Raw genomic sequence first — 20,184 nt, 5'->3', positions numbered from 1 at the left:
TTGATAGTAATCAGTGAAGGAATAGCTAAATGGTGGTATAGTCATATGATGGGCTACTATACTGCAGGTAAGGGAGCAAACTGGATCTCTGTGCTGAAGCTCAAGTTCATTGAGCAAACACATTACAGGACAGTATATCTAATGTGATTATAAAAATTCTCCATGTGTTTATGCGTGCATGTAAATAAAAGTGGAGAAAGAAAGGCCCAGAAAGATGTCCACTAAACTGACAAACGCTAAGTCAGAAAGCCGAAATGGGAGAGGTCAAAGGCGACATAACTTGATCTGTTCTGTTTTAAATTTTTAAAAAGATACTCATTGCCGAAACCGGTTTGGCTCAGTGGATAGAGCGTCGGCCTGCGGATTGAAAGGTCCCAGGTTCGATTCCGGTCAAGGGCATGTACCTGGGTTGTGGGCACATCCCCAGTGGGAGATGTGCGGGAGGCAGCTGATCGGTGTTTCTCTCTCATCGATGTTTCTGACTCTCTATCTCTCTCCCTTCCTCTCTGTAAAAAATCAATAAAATATATTTAAAAAAAAATAAAAAGATACTCACGTAATTAGAATGTAAGTTAAAAGCATTCTTTAATTAAAATTCATGGGGTTAACTGAAGAAATGGGCCTGGACAATGTTGACTTGATGATACCTCTGGGTGCCCAAGTCGGAAACTGGGAAATTCAGGAGCTCAGTCCCCGCCCCTGGGTAAAAGGCATCTTGAGGGGATCCCCCATACCCACAGCCATGTGCCTCATTACATTTTGGCTGGGGTTGGCAGCTGTATGTGAAGTGTTTAAATTGTTTCCCTTTGGATTCATTCTTCCATTTCTTTTTTTTTTTTTTTAAAGATTCTAACTTTAAAAAAATATATGTTGCCGAAACCGGTTTGGCTCGGTGGATAGAGCGTCGGCCTGCGGACTGAAAGGTCCCGGGTTCGATTCCGGTCAAGGGCATGTACCTGGGTTGCGGGCACATCCCCAGTAGGAGATGTGCAGGAGGCAGCTGGTCGATGTTTCTCTCTCATCGATGTTTCTAACTCTCTGTATCTCTCCCTTCCTCTCTGTAAAAAATCAATAAAATATATTAAAAAAAAAAAAAAAAAAAAAAATATATGTTATTGACTTTTAGAGGGAGAGGAAGGGGAGAGATAGAAAGATAGAAACATCAATGATAGAGAAACGTCATCAATCAGCTGCTTCCTACATTACATGTTCCCAACTGGGGATCGAGCGGCAACCCAGGCATGTGCCCTGACAGGGAATCAAACCAGTGACCTCTTGGTTCCTGGGTCATAGCTCAACCACTGAGCTACACCAGCCAAGCCATTCTTCCATTTCTTAGCCAGGCGACTGTTATTGAGTCACTCTAACGTTCATTTCCTCTGTTAAACACGAAGAATGACTTTCTTTTGTGAGGTTAAAGTGAGCCCATGGATGTCAACGGCTTAGGGCAATGCCTGGCCCCACAAATGCTCAGTAAAGAACAGAATAGAGCTGAGGCTAAGCAGGTGCCATAGTGTGGCACTCCTGTCTTCTTTTCTTTATACATATATATATTACTGGTTTCAGAGAGGAAGGGAGAGAGAGAGAGAAACATCATTGATGAGAGAGAATCATTGATCGGCTGCCTCCTGCATGCCCCCTGCTGGGGATCAAGTCTGCAACCTGGGCATGTGCCCTGACTGGGAATCGAATCCTGACCTCCTGGTTCATAGTTCAATGCTCAACCACTGAGCCACACCGACTGGGCATTTTCTACACTTAGATTCAGTAAAAGAGCTTTTGCATTTCTTGGGAGGAGCTTGTTTGTCAGGCTGGGTGAAGCTGTGCAAGTGGAGCCCCAAGCCCAGGCACCAACCCGACAGGGTGGAAGCTGTTATCGAATACATGGCCACCAGAATTTTAACATATTCCTGGGACACTGGTTCTGAGAGCACAGCCGGTGGTGCAGTCCAGGAAAAATTTCTGTGGTTACCATAGTGCTGCTTGCTTCTGCCCCGTCTCTGCTCAGGAGCTGGGCTTGATCCGGAAACCTGCCTCATTCATGACCAGTATCTGTGATGAACGGGGACAGGAGCTCATCTACGCAGGCATGCCCATCACCGAGGTCTTCAAGGAAGAGATGGGCATCGGCGGGGTCCTCGGCCTGCTTTGGTTCCAGAGAAGGTGAGGCATGGGAGGCAGAAGTTGGTAGGGCCCTGCAAACTGGAGTTAATGATTTTCCCCTGACAGGAATGGGGGTGGGCAGCCTTGAGGAATAGTCCAGGGCCGGTCAGGCAATCTTTATGGCCACAAATCAATGATAAGGCTAAATGAAAAAAATACAGACTCCTACATCTTCCAAGAACAGAAAGGCCAGTCTAAACCATGACTTAATCAGGAATCTTGGATCAGCCCCTTTCCCTTGGGAACATATGAAGACATGGGACAGAGTCAATGCAGGCCTCTTGAGAGAAAGATGAAGGTTAGCAGGGGAGGCCTGGATGGATCTGGTGGCAAAAGAGTACAGGGCTGGCAGAGTTGCTAAACACACGTAAAGTACTTGTATCATTAGCCTGAATGTGAGGAAAAAATGGTTTTCTCTGCAACTCCCAAGCTTAGCCCTCCCCTGGGACTGACAGCTGGGCAAGGGGGCCAGGGAGGCCATGATTCACAGAGCCCTGGCGTGGTGTGGGCCTGGGCAGAAGGCCAGGTCGAAGTCTTGGTCTGTGTCATGCCCTCACCTGCAGAGAGGTGGATCTTGTCCTGCTTTGGGCCCTTCCAGGGAAATGTTCATGAGCTGTAACACCTGAGTTACCAGAGGTTTCACTCTGCTCTTGCATCCCCATGTCTACAGGCTGCATTCTTTTTTAAAAAATATATTTCTTTATTGATTTCAGAGAGGAAGAGAAAAGGAGGGAGAGATAGAAACATCAATGATGAGAGAGAATCCCTGATCGGCTGCCTTCTGTACAAACACACACACACGCACACACACACACACACACACCGCTGCTACTGGGGATCCAGCCCACAACCCAGGCATGTGCCCTTGGCCGGAATCGAACCTGGGATCCTTCAGTCCACAGGCTGACGCTCTATCCACTGAGCCAAGTCGGCCAGGGCTCCAGGCTGCATTCTTAATCACAGTTGGTAGGATGAACACTGGAGGTCTAGGGCTTCTGCATTGTGAAAGGGACAGGGACCTCACCTCTTCTCTGTCTGGTCCATAGAGGGTAGCCACAAATACAGGTCAAATCCTGTCATAGCAACTCATGCTGAAAACTGACTAAAGAAGAGATTTCACACCCTGGTTGCTAACTATTTAAAACCAGTATTTGTTATCAGCAGAGTCCAGAGCCTCTCAAGAATCTGGAGGTTTTGTCCTGGAGTTGGTATGATAGTATCAGACCTAGATTGGCAGGTTGCTGCCCTTCTTGAGTTTGCGTGGCTTGTTTAGGGAGGTGGGAGGAAGTCAATGCATCTCCTGTTCAGCAGCTCACCACCGTTTCTGTTCTCCTTCCCCTGTCCCTTTACTCACCCACCTCTAGGTTGCCCAAGTACTCCTGCCAGTTCATTGAGATGTGCCTGATGGTGACAGCTGACCATGGCCCAGCCGTGTCTGGGGCTCATAACACCATCATCTGTGCTCGAGCTGGGAAGGACCTGGTCTCCAGCCTCACCTCGGGGCTGCTCACCATTGTGAGTATTGTCTTCCCGGGAGTGCACAGCAGGGACACTGGGCTTTGGCACCGTGCTGCTTGGCTATAGCCAGGTCCTAGAAGCAGCCCTGGAAGGTGAAAGCCTGTGCAGGGTGTGTTCAGGGCATGCCAAATTGTCTGCAAAGTTGAAGGAGAATCACAGCTCAGGGCAACAGGGGCTTGCTTCTCCTACAGGGTGACCGGTTTGGGGGTGCCCTGGATGCAGCAGCCAAGATGTTCAGCAAAGCCTTTGACAGTGGCATTATCCCCATGGAGTTTGTGAACAAGATGAAGAAGGAAGGAAAACTGATCATGGGCATCGGTCACCGAGTGAAGTCGGTAAGTTGTTCTCCTTAAGGGACTGAATGAATGGGGACAAGAGAGCATCAATTTAGTTGAGAACACGCAGGCTCTTGACTCCAACATGCAAAGCTTTGGACCTGTTGACAGGTGAGAACGTTGTAATACAGGTTGCCTTTAAACAATTTTTATTGTGTTTAGTTGGGGTGTGAAAATATGATGAGCTGGAAACTCATCCTATGAACCTTATAAGAGAAAGGACAGGTCAGGGTAAGGGGACATAGCAGCACCTGAGGCTAGCTGCGTGCTGCAGTAACACAACTCCCAGAATCGCAGTGGCTTGCAACAGCAAGGGTTTCTTATTCACTCTACACCCCCTGTGGGATTCACCCCACCCTCACTGCGGGTTGCCTGCTGCTCTGTTCTCTGTCATCTACACTGAAGAAGCAGCCCCTATCTGGGAAAAGTCATGGCAGAAGTTCTTAAAGCTTCTGCTTGGTACAGCTCACTTTCATTAGAATTTCCTTGGCCAATGAAAGTCACATGGTTACGTCTGACTCACTGGGACAGGAAAAGCAAGAATATCAGGGCAAGCCTGATGGCTAGAGGCCAGGGAATAAATATTTATTTTTTAAATATATTTTTTATTGATTTCAGAGAGGAAGCAAGAGTGTTAGAGGGATCAAAACAATGATGAGAGAGAATCATTGATCGGTTGCCTCCTGCATACCTGGATATGAAATGTAGTGTGCCTACTTGTGACATGAGCACAAATATACTCCTTGGTAGAAGTGTTAGAGTGAGTTCCTCTGTAACTTTAAATCACTTTCTAGATAAACAACCCAGACATGCGAGTGCAGATCCTGAAAGATTACGTCAAACAGCACTTCCCTGCCACCCCCCTGCTCGACTATGCGCTGGAAGTGGAAAAGATTACCACCTCGAAGGTAAAAAAGCAAATGCTCCTAATTCTTGAATTACTTGGCAGAATTTCTTGGGTGAATTTCTTGGCAGAAATGAGACAGCCAAGTTATCTTTTGATTGTGTAGCTAAAATTAATCCTGGTTTTCTGGAAAATTATATTTCTGTTGCATAACTACTAGTAAGTTCAACAGACACTAAGTGTCAACTAGGTGTCAGATCCTTTGCTAGACAATGGGGATTGAACTCGGTAAGACAGTCTCTTCTAACCAACTGGGATGCTTTGGGAGTTTTTTTTAAATGGTGATCAGAATATGTAGTGTTGTAGTAGTAATAGTGGAAAATTACAAGGGAAATATGAGAAATAATGACAAATGCTTTGAATATTTTGCCTTCCCAGAAACCAAATCTTATCCTGAATGTAGATGGCTTCATCGGAGTTGCATTTGTAGACATGCTTAGAAACTGTGGGTCCTTCACTCGGTGAGCTTCACAGCCCTTTCCTTCTTCATAGTGTTTATTGATTTTTGTTGTTGTTCCCTCCCAACTCTGAAAATAACGCATGTTCACTATAGAGAACTTAGAAAATATGTAGTAGTGGTGTAAAAAAGAACAAAAATTGCCTCTACTCCCACCACCCAGAGCATCCCTCTTTTCCACTTTGAAATCAAAGAGAACTGGCTTCTCACTCCTGAGCAGAGGTTGTACTGTCTGGGAGGAGGGCCGTCATGTGAGCCATTTTAAAACTACATGTTGAGCCCTGGCCGATGTTGCCCAGTGGGTTAGAGTGTTGTCCTGTACGCTGAAAGGTTGCGGGTTCGATCCCTGGTTGCAGTGAATACAGCAAGCAACCAGTTGATGCTTCTGTCTCACATCAATGTTTCTGTTTCCCTCTCTCCCTTCCTTTCTCTCTACAATGGGCGGAAACATATCCTCACGTGAGGATTAAAAACAAAACAAAAATACTACATGTTGATTGTGTTGCAGGGAAGAAGCTGATGAATATATTGACATTGGAGCCCTCAATGGCATCTTTGTTCTGGGAAGGAGCATGGGCTTCATTGGTGAGTGAGTTGTTATTGTTTTAAGAGGGTTTTAGGTGGGATTGTTGTTTTTCTTCTCTGTGGTCCAGCTACACTGCTTTACCCATGTGGTGAGTTTCTAAAAAAAGATGTCACATTGACTTAATCATTGTTTCTAATCCGTCCTTTCTTACCTTCATTTCCCCCTTATCTTTACCTTTGTTCCCTTGTCTTGGAAGTTACTTTGATTGCAAACCAAGCCTGACATCTACCTATGGAATGGGTCTCGATTTACTTCCCCATTTCTTTGTATCTGCCTTTTTGTATTAGATGCATTTCCCTTCCTTATCCTTTCTCCTTCACCAAACTTTTAACAAATTCACCAACTCAAAAAAAAAAAAAAATGCATTTGCTCCATTTTAGGACACTACCTTGATCAGAAGAGGCTGAAGCAGGGGCTATATCGTCACCCGTGGGATGATATTTCATATGTTCTTCCGGAACACATGAGCATGTAACTGAGCCAGGAATCCTGTTGCAGTGAAGTGAAGACAACTCCTCCCTTGGGAAATAGCGTGCAGACAGCTGGCACTGGAGCTTGCTCTAGGATGGGCCTGGTCTGTAAACCCACTGGTGTACAGGCACAGAAGACCAACACCCACAGGCTAACACTGTTCAGTCCATACAAAGAAGCTTAATTTTTTTTTAAGCATAGAAATAAAAACAAAGCCAATATTTGTGACATTTGCTCTGCTACCTGCTGTAATTATTACATAAAAGCATCTAAGCACTGTCAAGATAGTGTTTTTCCTCATTGTAGGGCTTTCTGATGCTTTCTTTTTTCCATTAGTTAAAAAAAAATTTTCCCCTTGAAGGAAGGGAATGAGACTTTGAAGACCTCAAGATACTATACATTTAAGGCACCCCTAATGTCTTGTGTTTCCACTTCCCCCTTTTCCTGCTTATATAACATAAAAAAAACATTGTATTAATCAGATCTTTTTAGAGTCTTTTTGTGTGTTCTGTGTTAAGGGTTTGTTTGGTATCTCACTGAAACGTTCCATATTGCAGACCAAAGTCTGCTTATGTCGTGTTGAGACCATTGCATCCTTAGCCATTGTTACAGAATATGTGGTGGAGTAAGTTAAAATGTAAAGTTGTAACATACATATGTTTAAAATGGAAACGCAAAGCAAAAAGCTGTGAAATGTCTGTGTCTTATGTTCTCTATATTTATGCAACTGACTTGTCTGTTACTGAAGTGTGGGTCCAAGGACTCCTCTCCAGCCAGTTTGCATCTGTAATCCACAAGATTCTGGGCAGCTGCCACCTCAGTCTCTTCTTCGTATTATCATAGTTTGGTTTGAATAAACTATATAGTAACAATGAATACCTTACTGCTGTCTCATGTCATCCATCCATTTCATCTATATTCCTTTGAACTTTACTTTCTAGTAATTTTACTGCATGTATTTTTAAAAATGTTAATCTACCTCTTTTTGTTTTTAAAAAGGAATCCATCAAAACACTATTTCCAAAAACAACCCCCCCCCCCCTTATATTTGCACCTCCCTCTTACTGAATGAGAACCAAAGCTCTATCCATCCAGATACACAAGCCAACAATGTGTGAGCCATCCTTTCCTTCTCTATCTGGTTGACAAGTGCTGTCAATTTACCTTTTTAAAAAATAATTTAGCTTTAGGCATACAACATAATGATTTGGTATTTGTATGCACTGCAAAATAATCACCGCAGTAGGTCTAGTTACCATTCAGTTGACCTTTAGCATCTCTGATGGATCCATATCTAGTGTGCTAACTTGTGCCTAGTTCTACTTTTGACCCCTTAACAGTGCATTCTCCATGCAGCCACCAGTGATATTTTTTAAAACATCTAATTTGAAACACTCCTTTGCTTAAAACCCCAAAGTGGCTTTTGGCCATCTTTTTAACAACTATATAGGGAACAGGATAGCTATGCAGGCCAAGCACTGCAGAACACAAGCCTCTCATTTCATCCTCACAGCAGTCTTCCAACGTATGCTAGAAGAGAATGGGTTCCCAGGTAATTCGCCCTCAATCATGAGTTGCATGCCCAACTCATCCATAAGGTGGAGCTCGGTCTCAAGTTTGTTGTTTTTTTTAATTTACTCCAAAGCCATTTTAAATCTTTACATAAAAATCCTGCCCTGGCCGGTGTGGCTCAGTTGGTTGGTACATCTTCCCGCATACCAAAAGGTAGAGAGGGTTGGATTCAGGGTCAGGGCACGCACCTAGAGGTTGCAGGGTCCATCCCCGGTGGGAGGTGCCTTGGGGAGGCAACCAATCGGTGTTCTCTCACATCGAGGTTTTTTTTTTTTCTCAATTTCTCTCCCTCCCTCCCTCCCTCCCTCTAAAATCAATAAGAATATCCTCCAGTGAGGATTAAAAAAAAAAAAAAAATCCTGTATGGCCGCCCAACACACTAGCAATGAGTGATGGTCTCGGGTGGCTTTTGTTTTGCAAAATGCCCACGAGGAAGAACTCGCTGCTCAGGAAGGGAAAGGACACCAGCCATTCCCACCGCCGCGTGGGCAGCAGCCTCCGACCGGAGCGCCGTCCCGCGGAGCCGCCCCGAGGTGGCCGGCGTGGGCGGCGCGGCGGCGCGTGCGCAGACCCCGCGGCCCGCGGCGCAGTCTGCGCCCACTATTTATTCCCAGAATCCCTCTGTGTCGCACCAGAACGGCCGGCCCGTTCGGAGACTGCGGCGGCCCGGCGCTGCGGCGTCAAGATGGCGGCTGCGGCAGTGGCGGCGGCGGCCGCAGCAGCCGCAGCAGCCTCGCTGCAGGTGCTGGAGATGGAGAGCATGGAAACGGCCGCCGCCGGCTCGGCCGGGCTGGCCGCCGAAGTCAGGGGCAGCGGCACGGTAGAGTTTGGGTCCGGGCCCTGTTTATCCGCCATGGAGGCGGGCGGGGGCGATCCGGGCCCGGAGGCCGAGGATTTCGAGTGCAGCTCTCACTGCTCCGAGCTGTCGTGGAGGCAGAACGAGCAGCGGCGCCAGGGCCTCTTCTGCGACATTACCCTGTGCTTCGGCGGCGCCGGCGGCCGCGAGTTCCGGGCGCACCGCTCGGTGCTGGCCGCCGCCACCGAGTACTTCACGCCCCTGCTTTCGGGCCAGTTCTCCGAGTCCCGCTCCGGCCGGGTGGAGATGCGCAAGTGGAGCTCGGAGCCCGGGCCTGAGCCCGACACGGTGGAAGCCGTTATCGAATACATGTACACCGGGCGCATCCGTGTCAGCACGGGCAGCGTGCACGAGGTGCTGGAGCTGGCCGACAGGTAGGCGGGGGAGGCGGGAGGGGAGATGCTGGCCTCCGAGGGCCGCCCCCAGGGACGGCGCCACCGGCGGGGGCGGCGGGGGGGGTGTATAGGGGGGGCCGTGCCTGCGGCTGAGCGCCAGTGAGCCCAGAGGAAATGCACTCGTTTGGTACCTGCCGAGGGCCTGCTGTGCGGGGCGGTGCGGGAAGCCTCGGCGCTGGCCACTGAGGATGCAGCCGGCCCGTCCGGCCAGGGCCACTTGCCTTAGGGAGTTCAGATCCCCGGTGGCGGAACAAAGGCAATCAGAAGGAAAGCCCGCTTGTTGTAAGTGCCGTATTGACATTAAAAAGGGATGAAAGGGAAAGGGGGGTGGGTGGGTGGAAGGATTGTGATGGGGTAGAGGAAAGACCTTTCTCGGGAGATGACTTTTAAACCGACCCTTAAACAGCCAAGATGGGGGATTCCTGGCGGGTGGCGCAGAGGCCCTTAGGCCAGATCCAGTTTGGCTCAGAGAAGAACTGAAAAAGAAAAATCCAGTGGGGCTGGATATGGTGGGTGAAGGGGAGACGGGTGTGTGAAATGCGCTGGAATAAGGAGTTTGCATTTCACTGGGTGATGGGAAGCTGGGTAAGTAAATTACCCGATTTAAGCATTTTAAAAGATGATTCTGCAGCTGTGGAAAGGGATTGTAGAGGGCAGGAATGGATGCTGCGGAGACTGGTCAGGGGGCAGGTGAACGAAAGCCATTTATAGAGCTGGGAGGAGCCTGTTGGGGCAGTATTATGTTACAGATACATTATTTTAACAACTACCTATTGAGTACCTATTATGCACCCGTTCAGACACTGGGTTCTAAAGGTGCTGGGAATTCAGCGGTGAACAAAACGGACAAAAGTCTCTTCGTCATTGCACTCACATTGCTAGATGGACAACAGATATGTGAAATAGATAGCGTGTTGGGTGATGGTTATAGTTATGATGGAAAATAAACCGTGGTGGGGACATACAGAAAGTGCTGATGGAGAGAAGCTATTTTTTAAATTGAATAGAGAACCCCTCACAAAGAAGACATTTTGCAAAGAACTGAAGGAGGTGAGGTGAATCAGTGTTGGTGTAAAGGCCCTGAAGTGGAGATTGTCTGGATGGTAAAGAATAGCAGGAGGCCATTGTGGCTGGATCAGAGAGATGCCGAATGAGAGGAGCAGGAAAGGCCTCTGGGTGGTGATGGGAATGGATCCAGGTCCCATAGGGCCTTGGCCTGTGGAAGGACCTGGACTCTTACTCTGAATGTGATGTGAAGGTTTGAGGCCGAGGAATGACGCATTCTGATTTGAAGAATTCTGTGTTCGAAAAGGAGGGGGCAGCAAGGGCAGAAGCAGAGGTGGTTGCAATGGTGATAGAGACTTGGATTGAGGAGGGAGAAGTAAAGGTATTAAGTGCTTCAATTCTAGGTATATTTTGAAGATAGAGGAGATTAATTTGCTCATGGATTTGATGTGGGGTGAGAGAGAGAGAGAGTGCTAGCTTTTGGACTCAAGCAATTGGGAAGATGGAGTTGTTATTTATTAACGTGGAAGACTGCAGGAAAGCAAGGTTGGGAGGAAGATCAGGAGTTTGGGTCCAGGAGAAGTCTGAGTAGGCAGGTGGGTATCAGAGCATTGGGAGCTAGAGATTGGGAGGAAATAAGCATACAGATGATAATTGAAGCCATAAGACTGGATGAAATTACTTAGGAAGAGAGTGTAGATAGAAAAGTGAAGGGGCAGGACTGCGTCCTGGGATTCTTCAGAATGTTAAAGAGGAACCAGCAGAGAAGACTAGAAAGAAGGGTGCCAATCATGTCAGCTCTGTCAACCGCAAGTGATCATTGAATTTGGCAATAATAGAGCAGAAAAGGAGAGATTAATGTTACAGGACAGGGGAATAATTGCAGGAGCAAAGTCTTTGAAACCAAGAAGTGGATAGAATTCATATTAAAAATGGAAAAGTTGGCCTGGCTGGTTGAGCATTGACCTATGAACCAGAAGTTCAAGGTTCAATTTCCCAGTCAGGGCACATGCCCGGGTTGTGGGCTCAGTGGACTGTGCTGGAGGCAGCTGATCAATGATTCTCTTATCATTGATGTTTCTATCTCTCTCTCCCTCTCCCTTCCTCTCTGAAATCAATAAAAAAAAAAAAGATTTTTTTTGTTTAATGGAAAAGTTGGACTGGGAGAGCATAGTATAGAGTACAGCTGTAGGCAGTGTGGGTGGTGGGAAGATGAAGTTTCTGCCTGATGGCTTCTCTTTATTCTTAAAGTGTGAGACTGGGTCATCCAATAGAGAATGGAGTGGAACAGGGTGGGGCAGTTATAGGTCTGAGATGGGGGAAGGGTGATTCCACTGTCTCATGCTGTGTTTGCTTTTGTCAGGTGAGCTTGTGTTCTTCAGATTTGTCCCAGCTTTATTGGGGAGTTGGGGATAAGTAGGAGAGAACACCCCAGGCAGTTTACCTAAAGCACTAACTTCTCCATCTGTCAGCTGCTGAGCAACTGCCTTGTGTTAGGCACTCTTCTGAGTATCCTGCAACCATCACATCTAATCTTACCAGCTCTGAGAGAGGATCATTCTCCTAACCCCCCATTCCCCATCCCCCCTTATACTCTGTTGATCATGCCTACCTTGTAGGGCACTTATAACATAAATAACAGGAAGTGCAGTTTGCAATGCCCATCACATGGCAAATGCCTAGTATAAGCTAGCTGTTGTTTTCATAGAGCAGTGTTCTAAACACCGTCCAATGGAATATGTGTAAGAATTACCTGGAGTGCCTGCCAAAAATGGGAGCTGGGTAGGGTGGTGAGCCTGGGAATCTAGGCACCCAGACATGTTTGAGAGCCACTGGAACTCTTACTACTACACCTTGTCTTTGTTTCATGTCTAAGATGTATGTTCACTGAAGAGGGTGAAGGGAGTCTGTGCTACTCATCTTTATATCATTGTTCGACAGTGTTGTCCGATTGTCATTGGCACCAATTCAACGGCAACAGGAACCCCCGATTTGGGGTGTGGTGAAGAAGGAAACTTTATTCAGTGCAAAACAGCTCAATTGTGATATAGCACAGCTGTGAAAACAGCATGGGCTGTAGAACAGCTCAATTGTGAGACAGCAGGGCTGTGAAGCAGCCCTGGGGCCAGGCCCCTCTCCAGCTAGATGCTCTGCTCTCCTCTGCTCTGCTCCTCCATGGTCTGCTGCATTCTGTGCCAGTCTGCTGTGGCCTGCACTGGTCTGCTGCGTTCTGTGCCAGTCTGCTGTGGCCTGCACTGGTCTGCTGCGTTCTGTGCCAGTCTGCTGTGGCCTGCACTGGTCTGCTCCACTCTGCTCCTTTGAGACATCTTTGGTGGTTCAGCTCAGCCAGGGTTACCCAGTTTTTGGTGGGAAAGGAAAGTGCGCTGTCAGAGCCAGAGGAGAGCTGGCTTATTTGGATAGAATTCCTTGCCCCTGGTGCCTGATTGTCATCATGCAAATGAGGACTCCAAGTCCTCACAGTTTGATTGGTCCAAAATGCACTGTCCTGATTGGTCAGAATAGAGCCACTCAGGTTGGTTGGAGCTGCACAGCTTCCAGTTGGATGGGGAAAGCTTCAGTCCTTTTGGTTGAAATTGAATTTCAGGAACACCTCTGTTATAAGGTCTAGCTCAGATGGCAGAAACATAGCTGGGTTCTGAGGCAAGTACTTCGGTGCAGGCCTCTCCCTGAAGTGAGAGGCCCCTATGTAGACATGGCTGCTAGGCTCTGTTTTTTAAAAATTTGAGTCCAGTTAGCTACCAAGAGCCCTCTCTCCCTCTCAGGTTTCACAATAGTTGTAATAACCATAATAATAAATGGTTACTGAATTAAATAGGTCTGGACTGATGTAGTCATCCGTATATCGTTGAGGTTCTCAGTTCTGGGGACTTTCTCTTTCTAACGCCATGGTCTCAAACTGGCTACCCTTGGGGCTGAATGCTGCCAGATTTATGAATTTGTCTGAAATGTGGTTTTGTGTGTGTGCTTTTTGTTTTTGTTTTTTTTTAATTTAACTTTAAACAAATTTAGGTAGGTAGGCAATTTCTAGCCAGCTACATTCCAAACCATTTTCTTTTCTTTTTTATTTTGTTAATCCTTACCCAAGGATATTTTTTTCCATTGGAAAGAGGGGTGGGGGGGGGGGGGGGGGACTAGAGAAAGAAACAGGGATGTGAAACAGATTCATTGATTGGTTGCCTCCCGCACATGCCCTGACTGGGGCCAGGGATCAATCCTGCAACCCAGTTATGTGCCCTTGACTGGGAATCCAGCCCAAGACCCTTCAGTGTGCAGGCCAACACTCTAACCACTGAGCATACCTGCCAGTGCTCTTCTTTTTTAACCTGGACTGCCCTGTACATGTATTTTATTGTTTTATTTCCTGGCTTCTTCAGATGTTGTTTGCTTTGCCACCCCTGCTTTAATGAGACTGCAGCTCCCCCACTCTCTAGCACCTCCCCCCTTCATTTGTTGACCTGGGAGAATGGTCTGGTGAAGAAGAGGTTTAAACCTCTGACACAAAGACTCCACTTCTGATGCTTGAGTAAACATCCTCCTGGGATCCACAGTTCCTATACCATGCAGTCAGTGCTTAGTAAAGTCTCTTCACTGAGACCCTGCCTCATTTGAAGAGAGGCTGGTAACTGGCAAGGGATTGGGGTAGGATGGCATAGACAAGTTTGAATTGAGATTTGCCTTTGCAAGGGCAAATTAGAGTGAAAATAGTCCTAGCCAGTTTGGCTCAGTGGATAGAGTGTCAGCCTGCGGACTGAAGGGTCCCAAGTTTGATTCCAGTCAAGAACACATACCTAGGTTGCAGGCTCCATCTCCAGCCCTGGTTGGGGCACATGCAGGAGGCAACCACTCATTGTGCTTCTCTCACATCAATGTTTCTCTCTCTCTCTCTCTCTCTCTCTCTGTCTCTCCCTCTCCACTCTCTCTCAAAATCAATGGAAAAATATTCTCGGGTGAGGCTTAACAACAACAATAAAAAGTGAAAATAAAGTATAGGACTGTTAAAGCTTTTAAACATACTTTTCAGCATAATCCATTTTAATTTGGGAGGATTTGCTTTTTTTCAGATATTGTGCATTAAGTAAGTTGAAGCTTACCATTTCAATTTGTATAATTCAGATGCTCTCAAAATGCAGCCACATAACATGCACATTTGAAAATTAATCCTTCTTTTTCTTGATTTTAGGTTCCTATTAATTCGCTTAAAAGAATTTTGTGGAGAATTTCTCAAGAAGAAACTTCATCTCTCAAATTGTGTGGCCATTCATAGCTTAGCTCACATGTATACCCTGAGCCAACTTGCTCTGAAAGCTGCCGATATGATACGGAGAAATTTCCACAAAGTAATTCAGGATGAGGAATTTTATACTTTACCTTTCCATCTTATTCGAGACTGGCTGTCAGACTTGGAAATTACGGTTGATTCCGAAGAGGTTCTTTTTGAAACAGTTTTGAAGTGGGTTCAGAGAAATGCTGAAGAGAGGGAGAGATACTTTGAAGAACTTTTTAAATTGCTCAGATTGTCCCAGATGAAACCTACCTATCTTACTCGGCATGTCAAACCAGAGAGGCTGGTGGCCAATAATGAAGTTTGCGTCAAGTTAGTGGCTGATGCAGTGGAGAGGCATGCTCTGAGAGCTGAGAACATACAGTCTGGTACATTCCAGCATCCTGCTTCTCATGTCTCATTATTACCTCGCTATGGACAAAACATGGACGTGATCATGGTTATTGGAGGCGTGTCGGAAGGAGGGGACTATTTAAGTGAATGTGTGGGATATTTTGTTGATGAGGACAGATGGGTAAACCTGCCCCATATTCATAATCACCTGGATGGCCATGCAGTTGCAGTAACGGAATCCCACGTGTATGTTGCTGGATCAATGGAACCAGGTTTTGCTAAAACTGTGGAAAGATATAACCCAAATTTTAATATATGGGAACATGTTTGTAGTCTGATGACAAGGAAGCATTCTTTTGGGCTAACACAAGTCAAAGGGAAGCTCTATAGCATTGGAGGACATGGCAACTTTAGTCCTGGCTTTAAAGATGTTACTGTTTATAATCCTGAGATTGATAAGTGGCACAACTTGGAATCAGCACCAAAGATTCTTCGAGATGTCAAAGCACTAGCCGTGGAAGACCGGTTTGTGTATATCGCTGCCCGCACTCCTGTGGATCGGGACACTGAAGATGGCTTAAAGGCCGTAATCACCTGCTACGATACAGAGACTCGACAGTGGCAAGATGTGAAATCTTTGCCACTTATTGACAATTACTGCTTTTTCCAAATGTCTGTGGTCAATTCCAACTTTTATCAGACGGCATCATGTTGTCCTAAGAGTTATTCTTTGGAAAATGAAGAGGCAGTCAGAAAAATTGCCAGCCAAGTTTCCGATGAGATCCTTGAGAGCTTGCCTCCAGAAGTCCTAAGCATTGAAGGAGCAGCCATTTGCTATTACAAAGATGACGTTTTCATTATTGGAGGCTGGAAAAACAGTGATGATATTGACAAGCAGTATCGGAAAGAAGCCTACCGCTACTGCGCTGAGAGGAAGAGGTGGATGCTGCTTCCTCCCATGCCGCAACCTCGTTGTAGAGCCACTGCTTGCCACGTGAGAATCCCATACCGGTACTTGCATGGCACACAGAGATATCCTATGCCTCAAAACTTAATGTGGCAGAAGGACCGGATCAGACAGATGCAAGAAATACATCGGCACGCCTTAAACATGCGGCGAGTGCCAAGCTCTCAGATCGAATGTTAGGTTCTCTAATACCTGAAGCTTAAAACAGTCACACACCTGTTTTGTGAAGCTCAAGATACCAGACTGTTACTTGAAAAAGTGTGTCAATAACTTATTTTCTACCTGAATTGACGATTGCCTCTATAAAGGAAATATAGTTAAAAATGGAAGACTGGGAAACTCAATTCAATACGTGGTAATTTTGTTAGCTTGCAGTCTTTTTCTGCCTTTGGTCTCTGTCTTTAGTTTGTGTGTATGTGCTAGCTAAATAAGATCTTATTAAAGACAAATGGGAAAACCAGGCGTAGTTACTTGGCTGGTTTTCTGCTAAGAAGGTATAACTCCTTTGTCTTAGGACTTAGGTTTTGAACATGCTTTAAGCACCAATTTTATTTGCACATTTACCTTGATATTCCTTTTCACTTTTTTCCTGAATGGTTGGTTTTGACAAGATCAGAATTTATGCATTGAGCCCTCATTTCCAAGAGGTATGTGCAATAGTAGGACTGAAATTTGAAGGAAAAAGCACAATATTTTAGCAAGATGATTTTAGAATTTTTGCTTTGACATTTTGTTTATCTAGAAATGCTGTTTTGTTTCCTTCTAGAAGAGAGGACTGATGAGAAATTTGTAATTGGCTCATGCATTTTTTTGGAATATTTTTCATTTCTTTAGCCAACTGAGTTATTGACTTTAAGCTGTCACTCTGAAATGATGGTAGTTGGCACAAGTATTGATCTTTAGCTGATTGATTGAATACAGAGGATATTATATATGTGAAATTTGTTTCTCTGAGAAGTATTGGTGTAGTCTGAGAAATCAAAGGCATTAAAAATTTTTAAATACTTTTTTCAGGAATTGCAGGCTTATATGAGGATAAGTTCATGAGTGTAAATAATGCTTATGACAATCGACACTCAATGCCTTCAATTTTAAATTTTGCTCTAATGCATATTTCATAGGATCTTCATTCCTTTCTAAAATGTTTTTTTGAAATGGAAAGGGAATAACAATTTAGAGAAATGTTGCTAAAAACAAGCCTTATTTCTCAGCCCCCGTTGTTATAATGTCATATCCAGTTGCCCTGGACTTTTTTTCTAAGACTTTATTTGAGCCAAACTGACCACATATGCTGGGAGCAGGACCTCAAATGCTCCCCAGTTGCCATGAACTTTAATTGGAACTTTGCCTGAGCCTGGAATACCAAATTTAAGGGCATAATTCTGGCTCTTCAAAATTTATCACTGTAGTTATTTTTAATTTATTTTTATTCATTCTTCTGATTCTCTTAACACATTCAAACGCTTTATACAATTTAGCACTTGGTTTGACTGTTTTAGCACTCAGCAACTCCTACTCTTACTGTTTGCAATGTGGGTCCAGTATATTTTTCTTGTTTTCTACTATCGTAGGCATTCCCAAACACTGTCCTAGAAGTAGAATTCTAAGTGCATTGATTTTTTTCTCTACTGCATTATAGTTAACTTCCTTGTTAGTTGTATCAAACACTAAAAAAAGTACAACCAGAAATTTTAGCTTTCAGCTGCAAGACTACTCATGGTTAGCCCTTGGACTCTCTACTAAGAATTTTCCTGAAATTTCTAAATTGATATCACTACCAATTGATATGGTTTTTCAATAAACGTGTTGGAAATCTGCTTTAAAACCATTTCATTTAGATGGGAGTGGGGATCGGAACTGCAAGTCATATTTCTCTATGAGGATATATTATCTCACCCCAACCATTTTCTCAATTTCTATGTATTTGTGGTTAGTTTAATAAAAGCCATTGGATTCTGAGAAATGCTGATACTTAGTTGTGAGAGATCTATGCAAGTAAGGCAGAAAAGCTCAATGCACGAAGTTCTCACTTCTCTGATAGGCTGTGCTAGCCTTCCTTTTCCTGGCTGTGTAAAGCAGTAGCTCACCAGGATGCCAGCTTCTCTCTAGAAGGGTGTGATGCAGGATTGGGGGCCAGTGGGTTTTGTCTCAGACTTTTCTGAGAGTGACCAATTTATTTGGAAGGTTGTCTCTTTTTCACATGATATGGCAGACATTATAACTCAAAGATCTAGGTATAATCTGGTTTTGAAAACTTGATTGAAATTGTTGTTTTTTAACTTAGCAGGCAGCCTAGGCCACGGGTGGAAAGAAGGGGTAAGTCCTTCCTTGCATGATGATGTGTGCAGGTTTTCCTGACTGCTGAATTGCTAATTTTCGTATTTGAATTCACATGTGTAATTTCACATCAATAACTTGTGTTTCTGAAATAGCCTAACTAACTTGTTAATCGGGAAAGAAACCAAATTTGCTTAAATCTGTTCCAGACTGACATTCTGAAATTCCAAACTGGAAATAACTTCCTAGCGTTTTTGGAAAGGTTCTGAGTACAAAGAACCTAAAATGCCTTTTTGGGGGGAAAATGTCCTTTTTGATGAAAACTTAAAGATTGTGTTTGGTAATTTAAACAGATAAAAATACAGCTTTAAAAAGGCAGTTAATGTGTATTTAAGCAAATCTTGTTTTGTTGCTTTTGGTATTTGTGGAAGTAAAAGAGGAATTGATTATACAAAAAATAACAACTATACATAACTTTGAGTGAATCTACTTCTATCTCAGAATGGATATCTTAACTATACCTACCCCGCCATGGTTTAAAAAAAAAAAATCAGTGGTATATATTAAGAATGTCAGTCATGATCTTAGTGTTTAAGTGTCTCACTTGCAGTTATTTGCATGATTAGTCTTGTGTATCTTGGTATCTTGGCTTTTGCTGTGCCAATTCAAAAATATTGTGCTAAAAAAATCTAAACATTCGTTGACATCAGTTTTGTTTTGATCAGCTGGTTTTGTGTAGTATTTCTGGGACCAAAAAATTTTAAATACTAACTTTTTAAATATAGAACAGTCTCTTGGAACTGGAAAGACAGTGTTTATGGAAGATTTGTGTGCTTCTGTATTTTAAATTCTTCAGGCTGATGATAACGCAGTTTCTAGTGCACATGTTTTTTCTTCATGTTTCTTGACTAGTGTAGCATGTGGTGTATTTAAATATTCTCTGCTTCATAATTCTAATATGAATACTATATATTGGTAGACAGGTAAGCTAAATTGTGTATTTTAGTTACTTGGCCTAATCAAGCATAACCAAAGGGATTTTTTTGTGTGTACTTTCCTCAAATTAAGCTTAAATAAAAAGGGTGTATTGGTCACATTTCATGTCTTTTGAAAACATAGAGAATTGTGAAGCATGTTCATCTGCCTACACTAGAAAACTAGGGTGCCTATAGGTTGCTCTTTAACTGTAGAATATTTGAGAAACAATTCAGTCTCCTTTTTAACTGTCAAACATTTTGGCACAGTTCATCACTCCAGTTTGTTAATCTCTTGAGAGTAGACCATTTTTGTTTTTGTTAATGTTCTGGTCATTGGAAACAAAAGAACTCATAGTTGAGTGATGTAATACAATAACAACATAATATAGTAGTCATTTTGCTTCAAAGAATTTAGATAGCCAAATAACTGCTATTTATTGCTTACCTTTGTGGGGCTTTTGTCTTGCTCTATATGACCATTTCTGCAACAGTGAAGCACATACAATAGAGCACTTATTAACTTAATCCTCCTGCCTTATGCACTCATGAAAAGTAGTGCTTGCTAGATGTTTGAAGATCTTAGGACCCCTGTGCTTAGGGCTCATTGAGTTATTTGTAACATCAGTACTTAGTTCAAGCGATGTACAGTGAGTTTTGGGAGCTAGTAGTATCCAAGCTCCTACTCAACTGAACGTATAATTTGGACTGTCTCCTGTAAGTCAGAGGAGATGTGGAACGTAAGACACTTTGAGACATTACATTGTATAATAGCTTGTTTTATGTTCCTGAAGCTATCTTGTCCTGTGTTAAAGCTACTAATGGTCTCAATATAAGCTTTAAATAAACGTATTTCATTAGAGCTGGTTTGCATTGTGTAGTTTTTCCTTTTAAGTATGTACTGTTGAATATAATTGCTTTCTTCCTTGAACCCTTTTACTCCCTCATTCGTCCAACCCTTGGCTCCCTTATGGTGAACATTTTCCAGTACTCTTACAAGTTTAAACACTGCATTTATTTTAAAAAAGAATTAATTCTTATTGCTTAGACTTTTTATTAGCTAAATGA

At 44.1% G+C, this 20,184-nt stretch overlaps 2 protein-coding genes across 5 annotated transcripts in view; both read left to right on the top strand.

Moving 5' to 3' along the window:
- ACLY (ATP citrate lyase) overlaps positions 1-7,310 on the top strand; it is a 40,326-nt gene extending 33,016 nt beyond the window's left edge. For all 4 annotated transcript variants that reach the window (XM_070394757.1, XM_070394760.1, XM_070394759.1 and 1 more), the window contains 7 exons: positions 2,009-2,163; positions 3,528-3,678; positions 3,873-4,016; positions 4,811-4,924; positions 5,299-5,381; positions 5,886-5,962; positions 6,344-7,310. In XM_070394757.1, coding sequence (XP_070250858.1) covers positions 2,009-2,163; positions 3,528-3,678; positions 3,873-4,016; positions 4,811-4,924; positions 5,299-5,381; positions 5,886-5,962; positions 6,344-6,438 — 819 coding nt within the window. In that variant the 3' untranslated portion in view covers positions 6,439-7,310. The remainder of the gene's footprint in view (positions 1-2,008; positions 2,164-3,527; positions 3,679-3,872; positions 4,017-4,810; positions 4,925-5,298; positions 5,382-5,885; positions 5,963-6,343) is intronic.
- A 1,341-nt stretch (positions 7,311-8,651) lies between these two features.
- KLHL11 (kelch like family member 11) lies at positions 8,652-19,983 on the top strand. Its single transcript, XM_070393016.1, has 2 exons — positions 8,652-9,236; positions 14,464-19,983. Exons 1-2 carry the CDS (start codon positions 8,692-8,694, stop codon positions 16,043-16,045), a joined length of 2,127 nt encoding a protein of 708 aa, XP_070249117.1. The 5' UTR covers positions 8,652-8,691; the 3' UTR covers positions 16,046-19,983.
- Positions 19,984-20,184: the final 201 nt, after the last annotated feature.

This window comes from Myotis yumanensis, unplaced genomic scaffold, assembly GCF_028538775.1.
Source record: "Myotis yumanensis isolate MYYU_CA2020_CCGP unplaced genomic scaffold, mMyoYum1.0.hap1 SCAF_16, whole genome shotgun sequence".
NCBI lineage: Eukaryota > Metazoa > Chordata > Mammalia > Chiroptera > Vespertilionidae > Myotis > Myotis yumanensis.
The sequence above is the reverse complement of the archived record's forward strand: the minus strand, read 5'-3'. Positions and strand labels throughout refer to the sequence as shown.

Excerpts from the sequence above, each read along its gene's own strand:
- KLHL11 (XM_070393016.1), top strand. The coding sequence starts at position 8,692 with ATGGCGGCTGCGGCAGTGGCGGCGGCGGCCGCAGCAGCCGCAGCAGCC. Across the intron at positions 9,237-14,463 it reads GTGCTGGAGCTGGCCGACAG|GTTCCTATTAATTCGCTTAA; the intron begins GTAGGCGGGGGA and ends TCTTGATTTTAG.